At 33.7% G+C, this 24,254-nt stretch overlaps 1 protein-coding gene across 13 annotated transcripts in view; it reads right to left on the bottom strand.

The window, feature by feature from the left end:
- PAN3 (poly(A) specific ribonuclease subunit PAN3) overlaps positions 1–24,254 on the bottom strand; it is a 135,457-nt gene that overhangs the window by 48,804 nt on the left and 62,399 nt on the right. For all 13 annotated transcript variants that reach the window (XR_002800966.2, XR_011427931.1, XR_011427932.1 and 10 more), the window contains one exon: positions 20,467–20,614. Coding sequence is in view for 7 of the 13 variants with exons in the window: in XM_023621451.2 (XP_023477219.2) it covers positions 20,467–20,614 (148 nt within the window). In the remaining 6 variants the exon portion in view is untranslated. The remainder of the gene's footprint in view (positions 1–20,466; positions 20,615–24,254) is intronic.

The following is a 24,254-nucleotide window of genomic DNA, read 5'->3' as shown; positions in this document are numbered from 1 at the left end:
ATTATTAAACTGATGGAGTGTCTTTGATAGCCAGCCCTGGTGTTGTAGTAGTTAAGATTTGGTGCTCTCACCGCCATGGCCTGAGTTTGTTTCCTGGTCAGGGAACTACACTACCTGTCTGTCAATTATCACACTGTGGTGGCTGTGTGTTACTGTGATGCTGAAAGCTGTGCCACCAGTATTTCAAATACCAGCAGGGTCATCCATGGTGGACAGGTTTCAGCAGAGCTTCCAGATGAAGACAGAGTAGGAAGAAAGACCTGACCACTCACTTCCAAAAATCTGGCCATGAAAACCCTGTGAATGGCAGTGGAGCATTGCCTAATGTAGTGCCAAAGGTGAGGACGGCACACAAAGACTGGCTAGGGTTCTGCTCTGCTGTACACAGGCTTGCTAGGAGTCAGAATTGACTAGAGGGGCCGGCCCAGCAGCACAGCAGTTAAGTTCACATGTTCCACTTTGCTGGCCCAGGATTCGCCGGTTCAGATCCCAGCCATGCTGTGGTAGGCGGCCCACATAAAATAGAGGAAGATGGCCGTGGATGTTAGCCAGCAAAATGAGGAGGACTGGCGGCAGATGTTAGCTCAGGGCTAATCTTCCTCAAAAAAAAGAAAGAAAAAAAAAAGAATTGACTAGACAGCATTAACGGCAACAACAAATGCATTTTTTGATAGATGGCAACTTAGAATGCAGGAATATGATAAATCTTGATTTTAGTTTTGGTCACTTTTCTGCCCAACAAGGGAACTAATGGCAATAATCCTTCAAGACTCTGCCATCAAGTAAAGAAAGTCAATACAGTCATGCATTGCTTAAGGATGGGGATGCATTCTGAAAAATATGTCATTAGTCAATCTCGTCGTTAGGTGAACATCATAGTATGTACTTACACAAACTTAGATAGTAGAGGCTACTACACACCTAGACTATATGGCACTAATCTTCTGGGACCACTATCGTATATGCAGTCCATCTTTGAAACGTCATTATGCAGTACATGACTGTATTTTATTAAATTTTAATTTGAGAATATTTTACCATCCCTTTTAAGCCACAAACTGAAGTAAAACAAGAAAATTTTAAAAACTGGACACAAAGATATAACTGAGATAACCATCATACAGGTATGTGTGTATTTTAAATGTGGATCTAATCTTCAGGTTGTACAAAACAAACCAGCATCCAAAAAGCAACAGAATTAGGAAGTAAAAGGTAACGTAATACTAGCCTATACTTCTTTCCACACAATAATTTCATCATTGGATCAAATTCAGCTTTGCAAATAATTATCAAAACTGGCTAAAATGTTCTTAACCAAAAGTACCATGCTTAAGGTCCTAATAATCATGCAACTAATGAACCTAAAGTTGAATTGTATAAAAGCTCGCTTGTCTAAAGCCCAATTTTCCAAACTCTGATATGATGGATGATCATTTGTACTTCTAGCCTGAACATTAAAGATATTTAATAATCAGCTTGAATACTGGCTAGGGAAAATTCTCATTATTCCCATATATTTTACATCATATTAACTTTCAAATAATTAAAATAAAATTAATATATTTATAACCCTTTAACTCTCAAACCACAAAATTTTATGTGTTACTACACAGATGTACCTTTGGGTAAAGTATTCCTTATGTCATGACACACTCTGTTTTTAAAAGCTTCCAAAAAGACAATCCACAGTATTCCTGCATAATTTATTATGGCCTAAAACATTAGGATAAGAAAATTTTTCTTTCTGTAGCTTAAATCCCTCATGTTTCAGATAAAAAATCCATTTAATTAAACATTATAATTATTCTCATTTACTTGACAACGGATACAAAAAGTACTGTAACTTTTTAAGCTAAAAATTGTTAATTATCAAAAGCATATTACAATATTAGCCATAAGGGAAAATATAAATTATTCATGATCTAGTAAAATATAAACTAATCAAATTAAGTTCAATTTAATCCTAACAGTTTCAAGCCACAAACGCAAACTACCTTTTCAAAGATGAAATAACCCAAATGCCAAAAGGTTTACTTGAGAGAAATGTTTACAACCCCATGTGAAAAAAGGGTAACTTGGATTCATAACTAGACTGAAAAATTCCTATGCTGCTCTCTCAGAGGCATACTAATTCTTGCTGGCAACAAATAGCAGTAAAATTGCTATACTTTAAAGAATTGTTTCATGAAGTGTGGTGGTAAAATGAAAACAGAGTCAATAAGAATACCGATGTTAATTGCCAGAACTGATTCCTTCACAAACCCTGTTTTCACAACAGCAACCCCTTATGATTAGGGGAATTAAAAGTTGCTGAACTCAACAATCCCTTCGGTTAAACAAACAGACCCCTCATAGAGCTGTCCAACGCTGCCCAAACTATCCATCCTTTAGTCGGATCAGTCAGTTTCATGAATTGTAGGATTTATCTTCAAGTCCAGTGCTGACTCAGAGGGTAGCTTGTTCCCTAGAGAAAACAACCAACAAAAATCAGAACAGCTACTGCTCATAAGCTCTTTCAACACCCAAGTGGAAAGGACAACTTATTGGGTCCAAAAAAATAGTTCAACTTCCTTTCAACTACAGAAGTAGCCAATAAACTGAAGGCATTTATATGCCACAGGTAGTTCTTGGTTAAAGCTTTCACTCAGTTATAGCAAGAATTGTTAAACAGCTAAAAGAGCTTACAGGAAAAGCTATCACACAAGCCATAGGGGTTTCTCACTCAAGAAGAAATTCGCAGGGAATATAAATGGAAAGTATTCCAAGGGCCAAAGCTGCTGTTTTGTCTTCTTTTAATCTTTAAAAAGCTGCTTTCTGTGTGTGTGTGTGTGTGTGTGTGTGTGTGTGTGTGTGTGTAGTGGAGGGGAATTAAATGTCTCCACCTAGAAATAGTTTACATGTCTAGGGTAGCTTTGCTTAATGACACATAAAAAACTAGTGAAGTGTTACATAATTCCTTAAATGCAAGGTCATCATTTACTAGTCAGAGAAAATATTCTGAATCAAAAGATAAAAAGAGTAATATGTTTCATTTCAAGACCTACAATAGCGAATTGCCTTCCCTATTATGTATTTTTAAAACCAAAAAATCAGCATGCACAACCTTTGAGCTTCAAGATATACCATAACAAAACAAGACCTTCCCATTTCATGAGTTAGGGGTTTTGTCTACAATAATACATCATTATGGAAAATGGAGGAAAAAAACTCAGTAAGACAGGCAACCAACAAGCCCAAGCTAATTTCAGAAGATTGAAATGGTGTTTCGTCCTTTCACATAAATTGGGTTAAAAGGTTTTTATACAACAAACATGCTCCTCAAGACTGCCTACAGAAAGAATCGTGGACCCAATACAACTTTTCACTTTCTAAAATTTGTTAATTCTATTATTTACTGAAGTGTGGAAAAAATTTCCAATAAAAAATTTTCCCTTGTCACTTCCAAATTGTAACATGGAAAATTCTCATTTCTCGACCAAGAATCTAGGTGCCTGAGTGCCGAGATTTATGGAGGACAAAACTAGGAGTAGACTACGCTCTGTCTTGAAAATTGTGCTCTGTCTTGAAAATTGTACTCGTTAGAATATAAGCATCTGACACTTTGATAATTTGTAGCGGTTTTTGGTCTGGTTTGGTTTTAAAGCCTTACTGATTCCTCACTTTCCCAGCCTTTCTCAGAGAAAGGAGAGTTAAGCCCTAATGAGTGAAGACACCCATGTAATGAATGACATCTGTTGTTTACTATCCTTGGGAGAATTCGCAAAATAGTCACTCAAATTATGTTCTGTATTCTATGGTTCAGATGAGGAATCTCAGTTGAGAAAAGCTGCAACCCTCCCAGCTTCCTTAACCCGTGTACTGGTAAGCTCCCTCCTATCGAGAAACAGGCCTTCTGTGCCAGTGGTTTTCAAACTGTATTAAATAGAACCCTAGGCTTCCAGAATGCTTCAGAGTTCTGCAAATTGTTGATTTGATTTTCTATCTACTTTTTCACTATTAAATTAATAATAAAATCACAAATGCCGGTCCAAATTAGTATGCAATCCCTTTTTAACATACTAGAGATCATCACTAACATACTTAATTTCTGTTGGGTTAGGATATTTTCATGGAGACCTCAGAATAAAGCCTCTTTGTCCTGTTACCCCTGTGTACATATGTGGATTTTCTGTTAGGAAAGTAGTGACTCTATTATATTCTTTACTTACATGCACATGTACTCAGATAAAATTGAACAAATGAGTGCACAACTTATTCATGTGAATCATGCTTTTCATGTTGCTATATTATAGAAAATATAGAAAAGGAAATTGAGAAATATAAGATTATCCTTCACCCATCAATTTCAAGCTATTGTGTTCAACAAAATACCACACAGACCTTTTCTCACTGAATAACTTATGAGTAAATTTAATAAACCTGATCCTGTAAATGCCAATTTTATCTCCTTTTTATTATTTTATTTTGAGGAAGATTAGCCCTGAGCTAACATCTGCCGCCAATCCTCCTCTTTTGGCTGAGGAAGACTGGCCCTGAGCTAACATCCGTGCCCATCTTCCTCCACTTTATATGTGGGACGCCTGCCACAGCATGGCTTGACAAGCAGTGCCATGTCCGCACCCGGGATCCGAACCGGCGAACCCTGGGCTGCCAAAGCAGAACATGCACACTCAACCGCTGCACCACCAGGCCGGCCCTCCTTTTTATAATTTAGACTTTGGGATTGTATATAGACTGCATAAGAGTTCTGCTGCTCTAAAAAAGTGTTTGAAAACCACTGTTGTAAGCTCTAAATTTTGTATTCCTGGTTCACAAGTCCCCTAGGGGCAGAAATGGTAATTAAGTCATAATTCTTTGATGCCTGCTGAGTTGCAAGGTTCTGCTACACATACACTCCAAACCATCTTTCCAGTCTTAATCTCCTACTAGTCTCACATTCTGACAACTCTCAAAAAACAATGTGCCAAACTCTGGGGTGCTAATGGCAAATAAAGCTGGCAAAGAGGTGCCAGGTATTCTAAATACATGAAAAATTTATCTCAGTGATACTTTTCATTAATTTTTCCACGTTCCTGAGTCATCTAACCTTCTTCACTTGCCTAGCAATTTTAATTTTAAAACAAAATTCTACTCTTCTGATAGTTCAGAGATGGTGGCTCTCCATATCAGACAAATGGTAGACTTCAAAAATATTTCTTTGAAAAGATAAATGAAAAGAAACTCTACATAACAAAAGCAGAGACTAAGAAGCCTAAGGCAGAGAAACAGAAGTATCCATATGAGCTAATTAGGGATAGTTTAAACTGTCATGTGGAATCAATGCACACTGATAGCAACATATAGTTTGTTTCAAAAAAACAAAACAAAGTGCTAGTTGGTAAAAAACCCTGCTCTACCCTAGCCCCTCCAAGGGAACTCTGTGGACTTCTCCACAATCAGCACTGAAGGGAAACGCCCATTCCAGCAGGGCCCTGCTCCAGCAGAAGCCTCCTTCGAGCCTAAGGCTCAGTACCACACCTGAGATTTTCTTCACCTCTGTTCAGTCTTTACCGAACTCAGAATGAATTACTTCATGAAAGTTCACTGACCAAGTGAGAACATTTCTATATTACGATGTTAAAATGGTTAAAACATAAAAAAAATAAACTTCATAGATTCTCAACTGTCTGTGTTAAAATGTTTAAAAAAATCCTAGCTATCCTTTAAAACCCATGTCAAATATTCCCTTTTCCATGAACATTTCTTTCCTGGACACCCTCATTCCAATCAGATAAAATCTCACCTTTCTTCAAATTTTCTGGCATTTTGAACTTTTTTCTTCTCTAGAAGTAATGCAGAATCTCCTGTGAAATTTTTAAAAATACACCAAAGGCCAATGCTCCAAAGGTGGAGTTTTTGATTTCACAGGTCTTAGAAGAGACCAGGGGAAGCCATGGTTTCAAAGCCCCACAGGTGATTCTAGCCTGTAACTTATATACGAACACTTACCGGAACCACTGCATGAGACCAGGCACTGAGCAAGGTTCTAGGATTCAAGAAATAAGATCTAGTCCTGATCTTAACAAGTTCACATTCTATCATTAAGTCCATTAAACTGCTTAAACATTTTAAATTTTAATATTTACTCTAGGTCTCCTTGTGTGATCACAATAATGGATAAAATGGGGAAAAAAAGCCTCTGGAAACATTTAACTTTAGTGGAGGAAATAAATATGTATAAAACATACAGACAAAATTAAAATAACATTATGAGATACTCAAAACACGAGAGAAAGCACAGAAATGGGAGATATCTATAATAACTAGAGAAGCAGAGATAACTTTCAGGAAACAAAGGCATTTGACCTAACCAATGAAAAACAGGCAAGATCTCAAAAAAACTGAAGAGCCTTCCAGGTAGAGTGAGGCCAAAGCAAAGGCACAGAGATGAGAACACAGCTGACCATGTTCCAATACGCATTCGCAAATAGGTTATGTATTTCCTAAACACAGTAAGTCCTCCGGGAGGTAGAGCTAAAGAGACTAGGCTTATTTAATCAGAAAAGAAAGCTGGTAGACTTTTAATAGTAATCTTCAATTATTTTAATTCTAAAAATATTCACTGAGCCATGGTTCCTGCCGCAAGGGAGCTTATATTCCAATAGGTGTAAAGAGGACCACTCCTCCTAATTTAAACAAAAATAAAACTTCACATTGTAATAAGTTCTAAAAAGAAAATAAACAGTAGTCAAAGGCCTTTCTTTGTAAGTGACATTTCAGCTGAGACCTAAGAGAAGAAAAGGAACCAGCCATGGAAAGAATAGGTGGAACAATACATGCAAAGAACATGAGCCAGAAAGGAGCCTGACATATTTGAGGAAGACCAATATGGCTGGAACTGAATACACAATGGAAAGAGTGCAAGGGGGAGATTAGAGAGGCAAACAAGACACAGATTATGTAGGCCGTACATAGTAAGGGGCTTGGATTTTATTCTAACGACAATTAAAAAGCCATGATCTGATTTATATTTAAGATTACTTCCGCTTTTATATGGAAAACGAACCAGAGGGATACACCAATTAGGCTATTTAAACAGTACAAAAAGCAGCAATGATGGCTTGGTCTAAGATGGAAGCAGTATATATGAGAGACATAATATGAAGGCTGAATTGACAGAATTCCTAATAGACTAGTCGTGAAGAGTGAAGAGAGCAAAGATGAGTCTTAAGCTTCTTGCTCAAGCATCAGGTGATGACAGGTTTACTCAACTTCATAAAGGCCCAGACAAGAAAAAGCCTTAACTCAGCAAATGGAATGCAGAATAAAATGAAGAACTCCTAAATCCTGAAACAAACTGAGGTAACCAAGGGAAGTGGCACATATTCTTCTAAAGTAACTAAGAGATTTTCATATGGCTTAGATAGCTTAAGAGGGAACTGAAGTTGGGAAAATGAATTAAGCAGTTTAGGATTCTTACTACCTATAATTTGTTTTTTAATATATGGAAATCATACATTCACATGTACAAAGACAACAGCTCCATAAAAATCACACCAAAATTTTAAAAAATGAAAAATTTTAAGACAATATATTAACATTTTCTTTTAATTATAAACATATGGAACTGAAAGTACCTGAAGAGGGAAAAAAGTCCTGCTCCACCTCACTGTAACAAGACTAATGCTTCTCCACTGCCCCAAACCTCCTAAAGCACTAGTTCTTAACAAGGAAGGACATCAGAATTATCAGAAAGGCTTTCTGAAAATAGACATGTGCAGAACTAGAGGGAAAAGGAAGGGAAGATCTGGGTGAGAAACTGGAATGCCAGGGTTAGGATAGGTCCTGGTCTTTCAGTGTGAGAGTGTGTGTGTATGTGTGTATGTGGGTGTATTTTACATATATAAAAATTTTATATACAAATATAATATAAATATATATAAATTATAAAATATATATTAAAATAGAAACATTTTTATGTGTGTGTGTATATATATATAAAATATTTCTATTGTTTTTAAAGCACACTGAGAAATGCTGATGCACAGTCTTGATTAACCTTTAAAAGATTAACACCAAACCAAGCTAATTTTCACACAATTTTAATTAGTCACTACTTCTAGTATTAATGTTTCAAGCCATGAGATAAATCCACTACAGTCAGAAATATTCCATGAAGACAGCAATAGTACTTTGTCTTATTGTATATTAGTCCTCAAAATCAAAATTATTAAAGTGGCAAAACAAAAATATTATTACATTACAAAAAGATTACATTATTATGTTTAAAATAGGTCTTTCTTTTTTTGGGGGGGTACAGGTTCCCCACTGATTTTAGTTTAGACATATTATTACTTTATGATAAATCCGAGACTAAACATCCACTTTAAGGTTTCTCCAAGCAATTCCCCCACGGGGTACTAACATTAATTTCCTATGAATATAGGTACATACAAAATTATCTCCAGGAGTTAAGTATAAGAAACAAAACCCCTCAATAAAACTTAAATTTCTCAAAATTTAAAAAACTGGAGATGTATTAACATTTATTTTACCAAGTCATTTTATTTAATGCAACAAAACTAAAAATTTCTCTGGAAATAAATTACTTTTCTTACAATTTTTAAATTACAAATATATTCTTTTTATACAAATAAAGATGGAAAACTCAGAGGTCTCTCATCAGAGATTAGACAGATTAGAAAGATTATAAACCTGATTTTTGCCAGTGAAACTATGAAAACCTACTTCATCTCTACCCTAACTCTATGACATCCTGAATAGCTATAAATCTTCCTCAAGGAACAGATAAAGTGTCCAACAAAGAAAATTAATTTGCGACATATAAAATGTACACAAACCATACAATATACTTTTCCTCCAAAAGAAAGAAGTCACAACTCCAAGAAGAAGACTGTCATAATTCAAGAATAAGATGGTCATAATTTATATGGAATATTAAGAAACAAGGCAATTGAGCAAATCACAAAAATCCTTGCTTCTCTGTGGAAGACACTAAAATTCATAACTAATTTTTAAATAATACTATGTGAAGTAACTAAAAGATAAATAATAAAATGGAATATAAGCATTTAACGCAGAAGAAACTACAGAACTGTATATCAAACAAGAAAACAAAACTCTACCCTATTTCTAGTGTTTTTTATTCAAATTGTTTTAAGATTTAATTTCATTATTAATAATTTAGGAAAAGGTATATGAGGTTATTAACAGAATTTTTCTCATTGTTTTAGGAATTACTAAAAGCAACCATCCAAAGTTACTATCTATGATTCTTTCAATTATATCAATACATTTGCCTTTACTTGAAATTACTCATTTAAGATTCTCATTTTCTAGTTTAACAATACGCATGCTGACGTGTTAATCTGCTCAAAAAGAAAAAGATAAAATAGTATTCTAATCGTTAAATTCAGGTACAAGTTTTGGACCAGGCCTAACCTAAAAACTCATTCTGTAGAAATGATAGGGAAGAGGTACACTCACAGACTATTATTTAAATGAGACATGATTTCATCCATAGATCTTACATATAAACATGTTATTTTCCCGTTAACAGACAGCAGCTTTTACCCAACATGATAAAAGGCAGCATTTGAAACAAATTTTGTAGATAAAGGTTATTCATGCCAGAACTGAAATTCAATTAATACAAATTAAATACCTAACCTATTTACTCTGCTTCTTAATACATATATATCTAAATTTGTAGATGCTGTTTGTTTTTATGCCTATGGAAATTAAACTCTCAATGAAGTATGCATTGCATAGATTTCTTTTTAGTTGAAGGCAGTAGAGCTTCACATCCTATATGCAAATCTATACCACGCAGAGGGGAACAGAATCAATTTATCAGCTACCATTGAAACAACGCTTATTGTAAGATGTGACAGAACGATTTTCTATTCTTGAAGTCTCCAAAATCTAGATTCACGGTAAACTGAACCTTGGTTTCAAGGACCCTCCAGTATTTGTGGTATACCTCACTCTACTCTTACTCTGCCAGCCTTCAGTGTCTACCTTCAACCTTCTTACATACTGCATCTTGTTTTTAAAGCCTCCATCAAAAAAAAAAAGTGAACTAAAAATTATAAGAATAAGACCATGAAGATATCACAAATATTCTTTTTCATTCTTTTAAAGAAGTATAAAGAACCAGCATTAGTTTTACTTTCAGGAAAACACTAAAAAAAAGTGCAAAATGTTTATCTAACTACTGAATTACAGTAACATTTCAATGATAAAAACTGTATTTAATTAAAAGTACAAATATTTTCTCTTTCCATTACATTACACAATAAAAATGACAAGTTTCAGCACACTCCAAAATGCTTTTCTCCACTTTTTTTTTTTAATGTAAATAACCTCTAATAGAAGCCATGTGGATCTGGCCAAAATAAACGCAACTCAGTTTCCATCTCTGGTTTCCTTCAATGTCTAGAGAATTTCCCAACTGATTTACATAATCATAGTTCATTTTGGCTGAATATCTGTCTGTGATAAAAGGTATTTGGACTTCCTGGATATTAGAAACACTGTACACGTTAATAAAACTATTAAGTACCCTAAAGCTTCACAAAATTGATTTAATCTCATTGACCAAATTTAGGCAAGTACTGTGAGCTCATATTATTAATTTGATTTGAGTTTTATTAACCACATACTCTTATGTAACATTTGATAGAGATCACAGCCTGCACAACTATTTTGTGTTCCATATCTACACACACTAATCTTTCTTTTGGCCTACCTTCAGCCTTACTGCCATCAATAGCCTCGTTTCCATATGAGTTTTCATTAATTAAATCAACAAATATTAGAATATTAACAGTATAAATTACAGTGCCCAAACCCCTAAAAATGTGAATAACTTGTCCACGCTTTTAAAGATTTTATTTTTCCTTTTTTTCCCCAAAGCCCCCAGGGACATAGTTGTATATTTTTAGTTGTGGGTATTTCTAGTTGTGGCAGGTGGGACGCTGCCTCAGCGTGGCTTGATGAGCAGTGCTACATCCACGCTCAGGATCTGAACCGGCGAAACCCTGGGACGCCGAAGTAGAGCTCACGAACCCAACCACTCGGCCATGGGGCTGGCCTCTGTCCCTATTTTTAAAAACCATTGTTAGGATTTAAATTACAATTTTAAGAACTATACCCTCTGGCCTATATAGTAGGTAGGTAACTTTGATCACTACACTATTTGAAGATACAGAACAGTGACCTGCTAGCTGCCAAACCTGGCAAATGATCTAAGTGACAGAATCTTCCGTAGCCTCTGCAATGGCAGCAACCTTTTAAATCATAACACTCAGATTATTTAAATAAAGGGTCAGAGCAAAATGGGAGGAGAATTGGTGTTAGCTACCACATGTAACTTTTGGATCGAAAGAATCATTTTCTCTTTTCAAGTGATAGTAAATGTTTATGAGTAAATGGTATCTTTCATTCAGTGATAAATTGTGTTGTTTATAAACAAGAAACTTACTCCAAGACACGTGTCTGATTATAAAAATTATAGATATTCACAAAAAATAATGTAAGATTAATATTAGTTAACAATGTAATTTTAACTGGATTTCTTTCCAATGAATAAAAGCTAGTACCAAACTAAAAAATGAAAGTTTGACATCAAGAAAATGTTGTAACTGAATCAATAAACACTTCTCAAATTTCTCTAATATTAATAACAATTTAGTGATCTTTACATAAAAATTTTAAAACATACATATTAAAATGTAGAATGCAAATAAAAGATATTTGATTACCAGTTCTAGAACCATGGGGTTTAAATTTTTAAACAAAGTACTTACACTATTTATTCATTTTTCAGGTATTCTGAAAAATTTATTTACATGTATTAGAAGTAATTAATTTACATTATGTTTGTTCCATTAACATCACTAAGGTAGAAAAAATGCCTGTTGCCCATTATTAGTCAAATTGTATTTGCGATCTTGGCTGAGCTTCAGTAACCCCTGTGACAACTAATCTGAGAACTTAAGTTATCCAGAGCAGGGACAGGAACCAGAAAAGTAAAACTGGCCTCAGCCAAAGGATAATTTAAAGCCCATGTACCTTACTGACAAGCAACAATTCAAGTCCTTGACTCCAAGACTTTTTCTTATTTTTTTAAAAAAAAGCATTATAAAATACATTTGTGTTCTCAGCCCTCAGCAGATTAGGAGAAGAAGGGTTGTAAGAAGGAAGAGGAGAGAAGATAGCATGGAACGCTATGTAGAGCCGTGGTTCTAAAAATGGTGTCCCGGGAGAAGCAATCTATCAGCATCATCTGGAAATACGCTAGAAAAATAAGTTCTCTGACTCACCCATACCTACAAAATCAGAAACTTTGGGAGGGGGACCCAGCAAGTGCTGGGTTTTAACAAGCACTCCAGATGATTCTGATGGAGTCTCAAATTTGACAACCACTGTCCTAAAGGTAGGATACTAACAGCACAACAGTCATCAATAAAAAGCCAGTAAGAACTCACTAAAATGGTTCAAATAAACTTGCCTGAGTATGTCCATTCAAGGCACTACATTTAGGCACTTTAACAGATTCAGAGAGCAAGAGAGAAAGGCTTCACCTTCAAGTAGTTATAATTAATATACTGCGGCAGGAGAACAATGGTAAGGGTAAAGAATCCAATTAATTATATAACATGGAAAAAAACTGCTCTACAAACTCTGATACCTAAAGAGTACCAAGTGTATCCTGGTTCCATACAATCATTGAGGCATATAAAGTTGATCATGAGTTATCAAAAAAAGGTTAGATTTTGTTTGAAGCAACAGAGTACTAAAAATTTTGGAAATCTTTCTAAGAAAAATTACTATAAGTATAAAGTTCTGACAATTAAAGCCATACAGCTTCTGATAGGCAAAAAATTCAAGTATGCTGGAAGTTTCGTTTTCCATGATGCTAGATAAATCAGTTACTACAGCTGCTTTGGTGATTTCTTTAAGATAGATACAAAAGATGCAAATAATATAATGCCCCAAAATGCATAAATATGAGATAACAAGGATCAACTGTTAAAATTCTGCATCCAAAGAAGACCTGGAAATGTAGCCGAGCTGCTTTAAAAATATATAACTCCAAATTTTGGTAGACAGCCATCACTGGAGAAACTTTCTGACAATTTCCAGGCTGTCCATACCAACTTCCTATTCATGCTCCTCCACACTTTCGCCCTTCCAGCTGACTAGAGAGATGCCTAGAAGCCACTTGACCTGGATCCTTAACTATGCAGAGGAGAACATCCCAGACAATCTGAACATCTGCCATGGACTTTTATAAAAGCAAGAAATAAATGTTTGTCATGTGAAACCATTACATTTTGGATCTATTTGTTTCAGCAGTTTAGGCTACCACCACATCACAGTGGGCACTAAGATTACTGTCCATAGTAACTATGGCTTAAAGACCAGTTTGGTGACTACAATTATATTAATATCCTATTGATCTGCACTGTCTTCTAAAAGGTACAAAACCCCTAAAGGGACTACTAGTTACTATTTACAGGAACACCAGTCTAAAATCTGGCACATCTAAAATACGGGAAGATGTTTACAAAATTATAAGAAAATTTCTCACTTCAGACATACCAATATGTAAGAGATCCTTGACTAAAAAATCCAAAACTAAACACTGTCACTATAAACATGCAGTCCACATCTGAGTTTTTGCTAGTATTCATGGTTAGGTTTTACATGTGTCTGTACACAGGGGGTTTTAAGAGGGATTCATCTCTAATTCCTCTCCTTTGACTAACACCCTTCCTACATGCCCTTCTCTAGGGTAACTGCACATCTGAAAGGTAAAAAGAATAAGAAAAAAGATGATTTTCATATATGAATATGACTAGTCAAGCTGAGAAGAATCAGGGAAAATTCAAGAAACAGAAGAGGCTGCCACCACTCACTTCATTCCTACCGAATTAGAGGACCGCTCCTAACCAGACGTGTTACATCAAGCATGATAATTTTATCCACACTCTCTCACTGAGTACCTACAATGTCCCAGGCACCAATGAGTCAAACGGTAAAAGAAGAAATGATCCTTGGAACTCTCAACCTATCTGACTGAAAGGAAAAAAAAAAAAGACTGACATCTAACTTTCCGCATCCAGCTAAGAATCGGGAATGCTCTTCGGCATTTTCTATTACATGCTCTCTCCACCTCTCAGTTCATTCAGAACCACTGCAACACTGATTCATCCCAGACTCTAATCTTATAATGCTAAAACAAAACTCTCCTCATCTCCACCTATGACACACAGGTAAGCGTGGTGGGATATTCTATTTACACAGAGTATGTCAAGGAAGTCCAGATGCCTTTTTAAGTCCTTTTTAAGTCTACTACAAAAATCAAACTCGCCTTTTCGCTACCTCTCATCACAGTCTTCATTTCTATCTCCTTTTAGTGTACCTATCTCCTACAGATGAATGTGTCACAAAATAATAGAAGTTTAGATTAGAAAGACTTTTAAAACCATCTAAAATTATCTTCTCATAGAAATGAAGATGCTAAAACACAGGGATCAAAGGATGTGCCTTTCGGCACACAGCTACTTCAGTAGAACTGGTACCACATTCTAAAGGCAATCAAATCAATCCAATGAAAGCAGCCCAAGAGCTGCAGGAGACATTGATGCAGTTATAGATCACTGAACCTATAGTTGAAGGGAAGTCCTACCCACTCCCATCCAGCCCCTACCCCTTAGTTAAGGGACAAGTTAGCCAATACACAAGATTTAAACAAGCAGCCCACAATAGGAACTCTCAAACCTAACAGGACACATTAACCAGGGATTCCCCAACCAGTAGAACAGTATCTACCGGTAACTATTTAAGCCTTACCTGACAGGTCTCCAAGCCAGCTGCAGCAGCCACATCCCCCTCTGCGCCATTAACGTCTCGCCTCAGTTTCCTGAAATTCCCAACTGGGAAGGGAATATAGCTAGCAGGCACTCCTAACCCAGTTACGGTTCTACAGTTCTACTGTTAGTAATCTTCCCTGGGACATCACCATCTGTATCCATACACATGCAGACACAGAGCAGCCCCCATTAGGATGAGCTCAACATTACAGGGCGATGAAAAGTCCCTTTTCACAAAAACCTTAGGAACCCCTGATCTTGACTATAAATTTTTATTTTATTTTTTAATGTAGAAAGCAATCCCCAATTAGAAAGCTTGGAAAGGTTTGAGTGATTCTGCTGAATATACCTGAAAAACAAAGTAGTTACAAAAAATGGAAACATGCAATTTAAAAATAACACAAATATTTTAACTGGTTTTAAGGATGTTTTAGCACCTCAAAACACACAGTGACTCTAGTTCTGATGCAGTTAAAACTTTCAACAGGCATATTTCTGTTCCTCATATGACTATTCAACTATATTCTCTTGAACATTTGCAGTTTTTAGAAGTTCTTCAAAGATGTTTATGAAATCATTAAAATTCACTGTACTTAAGAGATACCCATCAATTAAAAAAATTTTTTCCAAGACAAAAATGGAGCTTAGTTAAATGAATAAGCATTTACTAGGTACTCTCTATATGCCTAAATTTGTGCTAAATAAGAAATGACATGGTCCTTTCTTCTTAAGGAATTTGTAATATGCTTAAGAAATCTAGATTGATATTTAAAACAATTAGAAGAATATTTTAATGTTAAACTAGCTCTACTATTATTAAGAGTAACAATAATTTAGAGAAATCAGTTCAGACTGAAATATCAAAATAAATTCACGGTTGAATTACTTGACTGTCCCACAGAATCCATTTAACGGTAGACTTTAAAAAAATAATTACAAGGAAAACCTGCTTAGAGTTACATATATAAAACATGGTGATGTTTAAGAATTACTTTATAAATATTTTTTATAATTTTTATTTTCAGTAATTATACCACTTGGTAAAACATAAAATAATCTAAAACAATAGCTTACGGAGTTTTTATGCCTTGAGCGATTTTAATGTACAGACTAAGATACACAGTAAAATTTTAAATATGAACTTAGATAGTCACCACAGCTTCAACCTATTAGCAGAGTTTCCTATTTTCCCAATGGTACATACACTCCTTCACTGGATATCAGAGTAGTAATATGGCTAAGTAGACATACCTACGGTCTTAATTTTACCCACACTAGTGTTCCAGCCATTATGATTTACAAGAGTTGATGATTTTTGACACATACAATTTGTTAATTTTAACAGTATTTTCCCAGTTTTTCCACTCTCTTCTTTTTCAATCATATAAACAGATTGGTTATATGGACACACACATACATACAACTAGTCTAAAAAAGAAAATAACTGAAAAGACTATCATGTAGAAAAGATTTTGATTTATTTCATTCAACGCAAAGGGAAAAACCTAGAACTAGTGGATAAAAGACAGACAAAATAGAGTTAAGTTCAGCATAAGATATAGTTTTCTTTTTTATTCAAATGTTAAAATGTACACTGGACTGCCTTGATTAGCTAATGAGTTCCCTATTACTGTAAGTGACAAAGCTGAAGCTGGATGACAGCCTGTCAGGAATGCCGCCTCTAAACTGGCACAAGGCTAAACTATGTAAACCCCAAAGTTTCCACCTAGACCAACGACCAACATCAGATTACTGCACAAGCCAACTACTACACAACGGAAACGAATTAAGCCTCCATTTCTCCATCTATGATGTGAAACGCCACAGAGCTAATGAATCATAGGACGTCTTTTAGCATAGAACTTTAAAAACAATCTCCTCACTCAAACCTTTCAACATTACAAGAATAAGTAACTCTACTTTTAAATAGTACACTATATATATAAAAAAGTTTAATATTTTAATATTTTTAAGAAGAATGATAGATAAATATTAATTTCCCCTTTCCCCTCATACTTTGCCTAAGCCAAAAAATAAGGAATATTAGCCAATTTTACCCATTGATTTGGCACCCTCAGGAATATATAAAAAAAGATTAAAGACTTCAAAAAACTGGATCTAAAAACATAGATTTTTTTAGATTTTTCTAAAATATTACAATAAAATTTCTAATAAATGAATACAATTTTTCAATAATGATTAGTATAATAATTAAGTTCTTCTCCCCAAATTAATCATCTGAGATTTGTCATCATAACTTACAATAAAATATATCTAATAGTCCCAAAATCTGCAGCAAACTCATCTTGAAGGAATGAATATTTGAAAATACTGAAAGTCACTATGGCTTTCTTTCTCATTTACAAATCAGTGATGGCATTTTCAAATTCAGGGACTCTCCTCTGCCCCTCCCAAGTGTCCACACACAATTAAGCAGAACAAGAGATGCCCAATTCTTGAGTTATAACTGCATTAAACCAGCAGATGACACACCAGAACACTACCCAGAAATGTATGCTCCTTTTGCTACCTCTCTTAAAAATCCCTTTCAGACTATGGTTAATACTGAGGTAATTAAACTTAAAGTATACCAAGACTTAGTTTACTAAGTCTACTATCAAATCAAAATACTCAAGAAAAATTCTGATTAAAAAAAATTCAGCAATTAGTTCTCATGATAAAACTATTTTTCATGGCATAAAAAATTAAACCACAAGTTAACATTTCATATACTTAGAGTAGGCATATTTTCACTTGTAAAGATCTATTCAAAAAATGTGTGCCTAAAGCAAAAACTACTAGAAAAATGTATCTTTATCTTTAGACTATGCACCACTTTAAAAGTATTCTTACTGTAGCATACTTTGGAAGTCAATTTTGCTAAGGGTGTGTTAAGTGGTTCTTAACTTATAGCTACTCAACTTTGCTTAAATATTTTTACATTTTTGGTCAGAATATATTCCAATATGTATTTTTCCAAATATAATAAAAGTGACATTATTCTAGTTTACATTTGAGTGCCAAACTAAGGTTTCAGATTTTTTAGAAAAACAGTAATTTGACATATTTTCAAGGGCAATAATTTCTGGAATATAAGTTGAAAAAAGAGAAAATGAAACTTTATAACTGAAAATTACCAATAGGTTACAACTACAGTAGACAAGAAGCATTAAAGATAAATTAAATCACCACCAAGGTAGGTAAATAACTCTACGACCTTTTTTATTCTACAACCTTAAAGTAGAAATGTCAAGAACCTTTCCTAGGCCTTGAAAAAAAATAACCTTTGTGGGTAAGAAACGATAGAAGACACAGAAGGGGTAAAACGGTTTTCTGAAAGCAAGGCAGACAATTTTTTTTCTTTGCTCATCTCCAAAGAATATTAAGCCATTAATTAAAAGGAGAAAACATGGAGAAATAATAAATGCAAAACCATTCATCATTCCAGTATTTTGGGAAAATATTTTAGCCTCAATGATTGTCATTTGAATGAACAATTTTTAAGTAATAGGTATAAAGAATTCAGGAATACATTTAATATGACATATTGGCCTATTTCCAATGGTTCCAGATAGTAATTACTTTCACTAATAGGAAGCAGAATGAATATTTTAATGTTAGAACTATGCAGAAGCATAAATAGTTTCTCAGTTAATTTAATTTTTAAATTAATTAATTTCACCCTAAATTTAGTTGTGATACCCAATTGGGGCCAATGAAACACTTACCAACATACAGGAAAATACCCTACTGGCAAGCTTAAACAAATACCACAGCATTAATGGATTTTTTAAGTAAATGTTTTCAGGATCTAAAATTCCCTTTGGCATTTTTAACTCCGTCAATACTTAAAAAACCTATTTTTTTTTAAATGGCAAGCTTGAACTAGTCTAGACAAATATGCAAACAAAATATTTACTTTTGAAAGACGGGAAGATGTGTCGTTAGCCCCAAATAAATTGGCGCTTAATTAAGAAAGCCGAAGTTTTCTGATTGGCATACGCTTATCATTATTGTGGGTGCTTTATAAACACTGCTCAGAAGTTTGGACAATCTCCAAGAAATTTTAGATGTGTAATCGACATGGAGATTATGCTCATGTAAACAACTCAAACACACCTCAATGGGAGAAAAACCATAGTAGCATATTACTTACAAGTAAAACTTTTAGGCTACCAGGGATATTCAATTCTGACACTGCTCTCTAGGGAAGAAGGGAAAATGTTTACAAAAATTAACTGAACCTGAAAAGAGCCAAAGTCGAAGAAAAGGTAAGGGGACAAATGAGGCGGAGGTGGTTGTAAGGGAGGGGAAGAGGAGTGGGAAGGGGAGGGGGGATTGGGGGAAGGAGGCACTGATAAAATCCTTGGCAACACAAGGTTATTCAGCCTCTGCATACACTTGATACTCTATATGCTAAATCAGATGCTCTGTTCCATAGTTATTATTATCTTCTCTCATTCCTCTTCCAAAAAACGTCCTTGATTTTGATATCAGTATCAAAACCCATGACTTATTTTACTAATTGGATTAAACTCTGGAGGCAGTACTAGTTCCAGGCTGATCTAGATAGCTCTTTTGGCTTCATTTAGTGTGTGTATATTTCATTTTGTTTCTGGCTTTTGAAATATTCAATACCAAGTGATGATTATTCAGTGCAGGTTCTTGAAACATAATCTGTGTGGGCAGCTCAAACATTTTACAGACACAAAGTAACCTGCTCAGCACTCGCTATGAATTCAGTGTAATTTCGCATACCTTACATTTCTAATTAAGGTACATATCCACAGGGATTACTGATGTTATCTAAGAAATTTTTCATATTTTATATTAAAATAAATGTTTATGTTATGGAGTAGAATGCAAAATTTGCATGAATTTTTAAAATAAAAGAGAGGGCTTCAAAGAAAACAGGGTTCTCAAAGAGTCCCTTTGAACTATGCCTCAAGACCCCTGGTTTGTTCAAACTCTTCTGCCATTATGGGTAAACTTGGAAGAAAGAGATTGAGAAGAACTGTTTTCCCTACTTCAATGACCCCTAACAGTTTACATTTCTTTCCCACTATTGTTTATAATACTGTATCCAATTTAAAATTACCACTACAAATTTATAATCAAACATCTGAAAGGCAATGCATCTAAACTTTTATTTAGAATGATATAGAATAAATTATTATTTTAGAAACTTAGTACAAAAGGAGAACTCTGAAACATATATATACATCAATATTCTATTTCTGGTGCTTTTACAGAAGTTTTTGAGTGAAACAGCATTATCGCTTTAAAAAATAGAGAAATACTAAGGTCCAGATAGGTATTTTTTTCTAAATAACCATTTTCTCCCTTAAATTTATTTTTGTGCTTTTAAATATCTTTATATAGAATTTTTGTTCATACTTAAATTTTTGCTTTATAATTTTCAACTACACATTTGGTCTATGGTACCAAAACCTACAAAACAAAACTTACAATGTGTTTAAATGTGAATCATTCAAGTATACAACTTCAGTTCTGACAGACTCACAGCAAACGGTGCTTACAGATTTGATATCTGGAACTCACTGGAAATAGTTACTCAGCTTACCTGGTGCTAATCCAGCAGCAGCAGGACTTCCCATGGATGGGTGAGAGAAAACTTGAGAGAAGGCAGACATATTTGACTGGGACACGTTACTCAGCCTGGAGGTTGATCCTCCTTTAGGAATAAACTCGCTTGCAGTAGGATTTGGTGTCTATTTAAAAATCAAATATAGTAAGTTAACACACTTTAAGCCCAAAAAAGACATTGAATCTACTAGGCATTACTCCACAGTGCTTTATTTACTGAGTAAAGTATTTTATTGAAAGGATTTACAGTGTTTTTTAGTTTTCTTATTTTGGGATGGTATAATTAAATTTCTTGCAGGAAATTTTTAATCAAATTTGAAGATAGTAATCATTTCATTGCAGAATTTAACCTCAGAAACATGTAAAATTTGCCTTTATTGTCAAATATGCATCATTACCAAACTATCCTAGCACATTTTAGAGAACTGGGAGGTTGAGACTACCTCAAAACTGAGCAACAAGTTTCAAATTTAATATCTCTAAACCACTTCTACCAGGATAAAGGTCAAAACTGTCTTTATTCCAAAATTAATCACTTCCTTTTTTGTAAGCACTTGAGACATTTCCCCAATAATATGGTACCATGTATTTAGGTAACAGAGTAAAGACAAGAAAAAACACTTAAAAACAAGGCAAATATGGGAGGAATCAAGATATAAGAAAAGCATAATAGAGGCCCCAATGCCTGCAAAGCATCACATGTACTTTGTTATATTAAAAATATTTTACTATGAGGTTATATGGAAAAAACATTTCTTCACAGTTGTACTATGCCAAACATTTTATATATTAACGTGGAATGGTACTTTTGGCTTTAAGAACTATTAGAACATTATGAGACTGTATATCAAATTCATAAATGGCCTATATTTTGTCCATGTCAAACACATGAATATCCTAAATATTTTTCTGAAATAGTGACCACTTTAAATTCCACATGCTTAAGTATAAAGATTCAATGACTGTTAACGATATCATTTGAATTCAACTTCCAAAAGGGTCAAATAAGGAGATAATTTATTATGTTCATACTTCAGCCCAAATTCTATGTATACATATAAACTAAGTTTTAAAACACACTGAATCATGATGCAAAATATTTAATCACTTAAAAGTATTTTAGCATTGATCATTGGGATGTAAAACTTAATTTCCATAGAAGGCAGAAAATAAGAAGGTGGACTAATTATTGTATAACTGAAGAACAACTACCCTACTTGATATGAACGACACTTTAAACTGCCAAGTTAGAGTTCAAAGTATTAGATTTGTAAGATAAGTCAACAGGCTAACGTAATCTTAAACTATAAAACAAATATTTTACCAGTTACAAGCCAGTTAAAATTAAATACAAAGTGACAGAATATAGAAGAAATGTTAATATGGGCTTAATTAAAATATATTAGATATACAGAATTAACATCTTTTACTCCCACATTTGAGACATGAAATTCTGAAAAGAAAAACAATCAGGCCTCAGCCAAAATATACTTTCCAAAGAGAAAAAAATCCTCTTCTATCACTTATATATATATACACACTTTTTTTTAAACCTTCCAAATTTTGAAGTTTTCAAAAGTAGTGGCATGTTCTTTAAAAGTATGGTCAATTCCTTAATTGCTAGAGTAGAAAATAAGTCAGTGCATTTTACTGAGGTAGTAATAGCTAGTTGAAAGAGAACAAAGGCTACCAACAAGATCATTTCAGAGCTAAATCAGATTTAATCCTAAATCTATTTTAGACGATAAGAATCAAGATAAAAGTAATCAGGTATTTTGGTTAAAGAGTCCAAAATGCCTGGGAGAGATAGGGACTTCAGGATTACAAGATTACTAAGAGACAGCAAATTTAGACAAAGAAAATTATATATGCATACAAAGATCTTAGTAGCATATTCCTGAGAATTAGGCATTACCCAGTTTACATTTCACTTATATCCTACATTCACTGTGAATAACAGACCATCTGATTTCAAAGCTGAGTTTCTCTAAATTAAATCTATTCTAAATTAATTTGAAAGTCTACTTTTAAGGGATCCTATAAAGGAGAAAAAGGAAGGGAAAGTCTATTCTACTGTTCCCAAACAAACCATATATATAAAATGTCATTATAACAAATTATAAAGGGCCTCCAAATTTATAATAGAAGTTATTAAAATTTAACTAAAAAATTTATACACTAAACTGCAACAAGCACAGATGCAAAAAACCTACCTAACAGTGAATTTTAATTAAAAAGTGAAAAGAAGGGCCTAAAACCCTCCCTCCTTCCTGTTTCCTGATTTAAGATGGCTGGGTGGTTCCCTTAAGTGAGCGGTTTCAGAGCTTGTTTTATTCAAATCTAAGTATTTGAGATTAGAGAAAAAGTAAAAAGATTTAAATGGCAAAAAAAAGAATTACATAAGATTGAGGTATAAAACAAAATCTAGGAATGAGAGTAGAGCTACTATTATTAACAGATAATACAAATTCCTGTAGCCAGATTAGAAAACTACCAGAAATAGAGTAATAATGAAAAATTACTATAATAATGAGAATTCTTTCATGACAAAATTAGATAAAACAATAACTACAATAAAAAGATGCATTCTTAAAACTGCTTCAATATTACTAGTTTAAAATATAAATAAGAGTTTTATAAAGTAACAAAATAGCATAGGCACCCACATTTAACATATTAATAATTTTTTGAAAGATAAGACAAAATTGGTAACTAAAACTAATATCACATTAAAATGAAAAGTCATTCATCAGAAAATAAATAATTTCTTTAAGCTTTAGGAGATGAAGATTCTGTCTAGAAAGACAATTCAAGGACTTGGGTTATATAAATTGTCTAACTTCAACAACACTAAAGAGAACGAAATGAGAAAAGGAATAGTGAAAAAGCAAAAGTTTTATTATTTTTGCCCTATGATTTAGATAATCTCATCATAACTATCTAGATTTGTTCATATATTATTAAATTTGTCTTTTTTAATATAGATAATTGTATTTCTACTCAAAATTTCTATTTCTACTCTAATTTGTATTTGTCTTTTAAATCCTATTCTTCATTCGTGTCTTCAACATTATAAATGCACATTTGAAAAAAAAATCAATGTTTATTCAAGTCAAATAAGAGATATTCACTTTGTGAAAATTTGTCAATAAAAACAGAATTTTAGGTTCTCATACACTTAAATTTACACTGCAACTTTCATGCCAAAAACAACCAAGTGCCTTTTATATAGTGAGTTCTCCAAATTGACATCATTCCCCAACATTTGGGTATGATTCCTACCTGTACTCTGGACAGAAATGTAATAGATCAAGAGTGCTGATCTTCAGCTGAAAAAGTACTGTTGTGATTATTATCGTTTTATTTTAAATGAAATAATAATTAATGTTTCAATCCAGACACCCCATCCAATCAAAATGAGAGAGTATTTCCTATCTACAAATGACCAATGAAGCTTTTTAAAAAAATGAAGTAATTTTCTGATGAGGTTTCTCACTCAGATTTAACACAATTTTATACTTTTCTACTATTATATGATTCCACAGAAACTTAAAGTAAAATTCGGTATTTAATACTCTGCTGGACTCCACTACAAACAGGATACTTACTATTTAAAACCACAATAAATTAGTCCCAAAATTAGGGGACTAATATTTAACAAATAGTGTAACAAAATAGTGAAGCCGTTAAATATTTTTTAAAATTAGGTAAAAAGATAGGAAGAGAAAGATTGAATGAAATTAGAACACAAAATATCATGAAATA

The sequence above is a fragment of the Equus caballus genome, chromosome 17 (assembly GCF_041296265.1).
Source record: "Equus caballus isolate H_3958 breed thoroughbred chromosome 17, TB-T2T, whole genome shotgun sequence".
Classification (NCBI taxonomy): Eukaryota; Metazoa; Chordata; class Mammalia; order Perissodactyla; family Equidae; genus Equus; species Equus caballus.
This window is presented reverse-complemented; position numbering and strand designations above follow the sequence as displayed.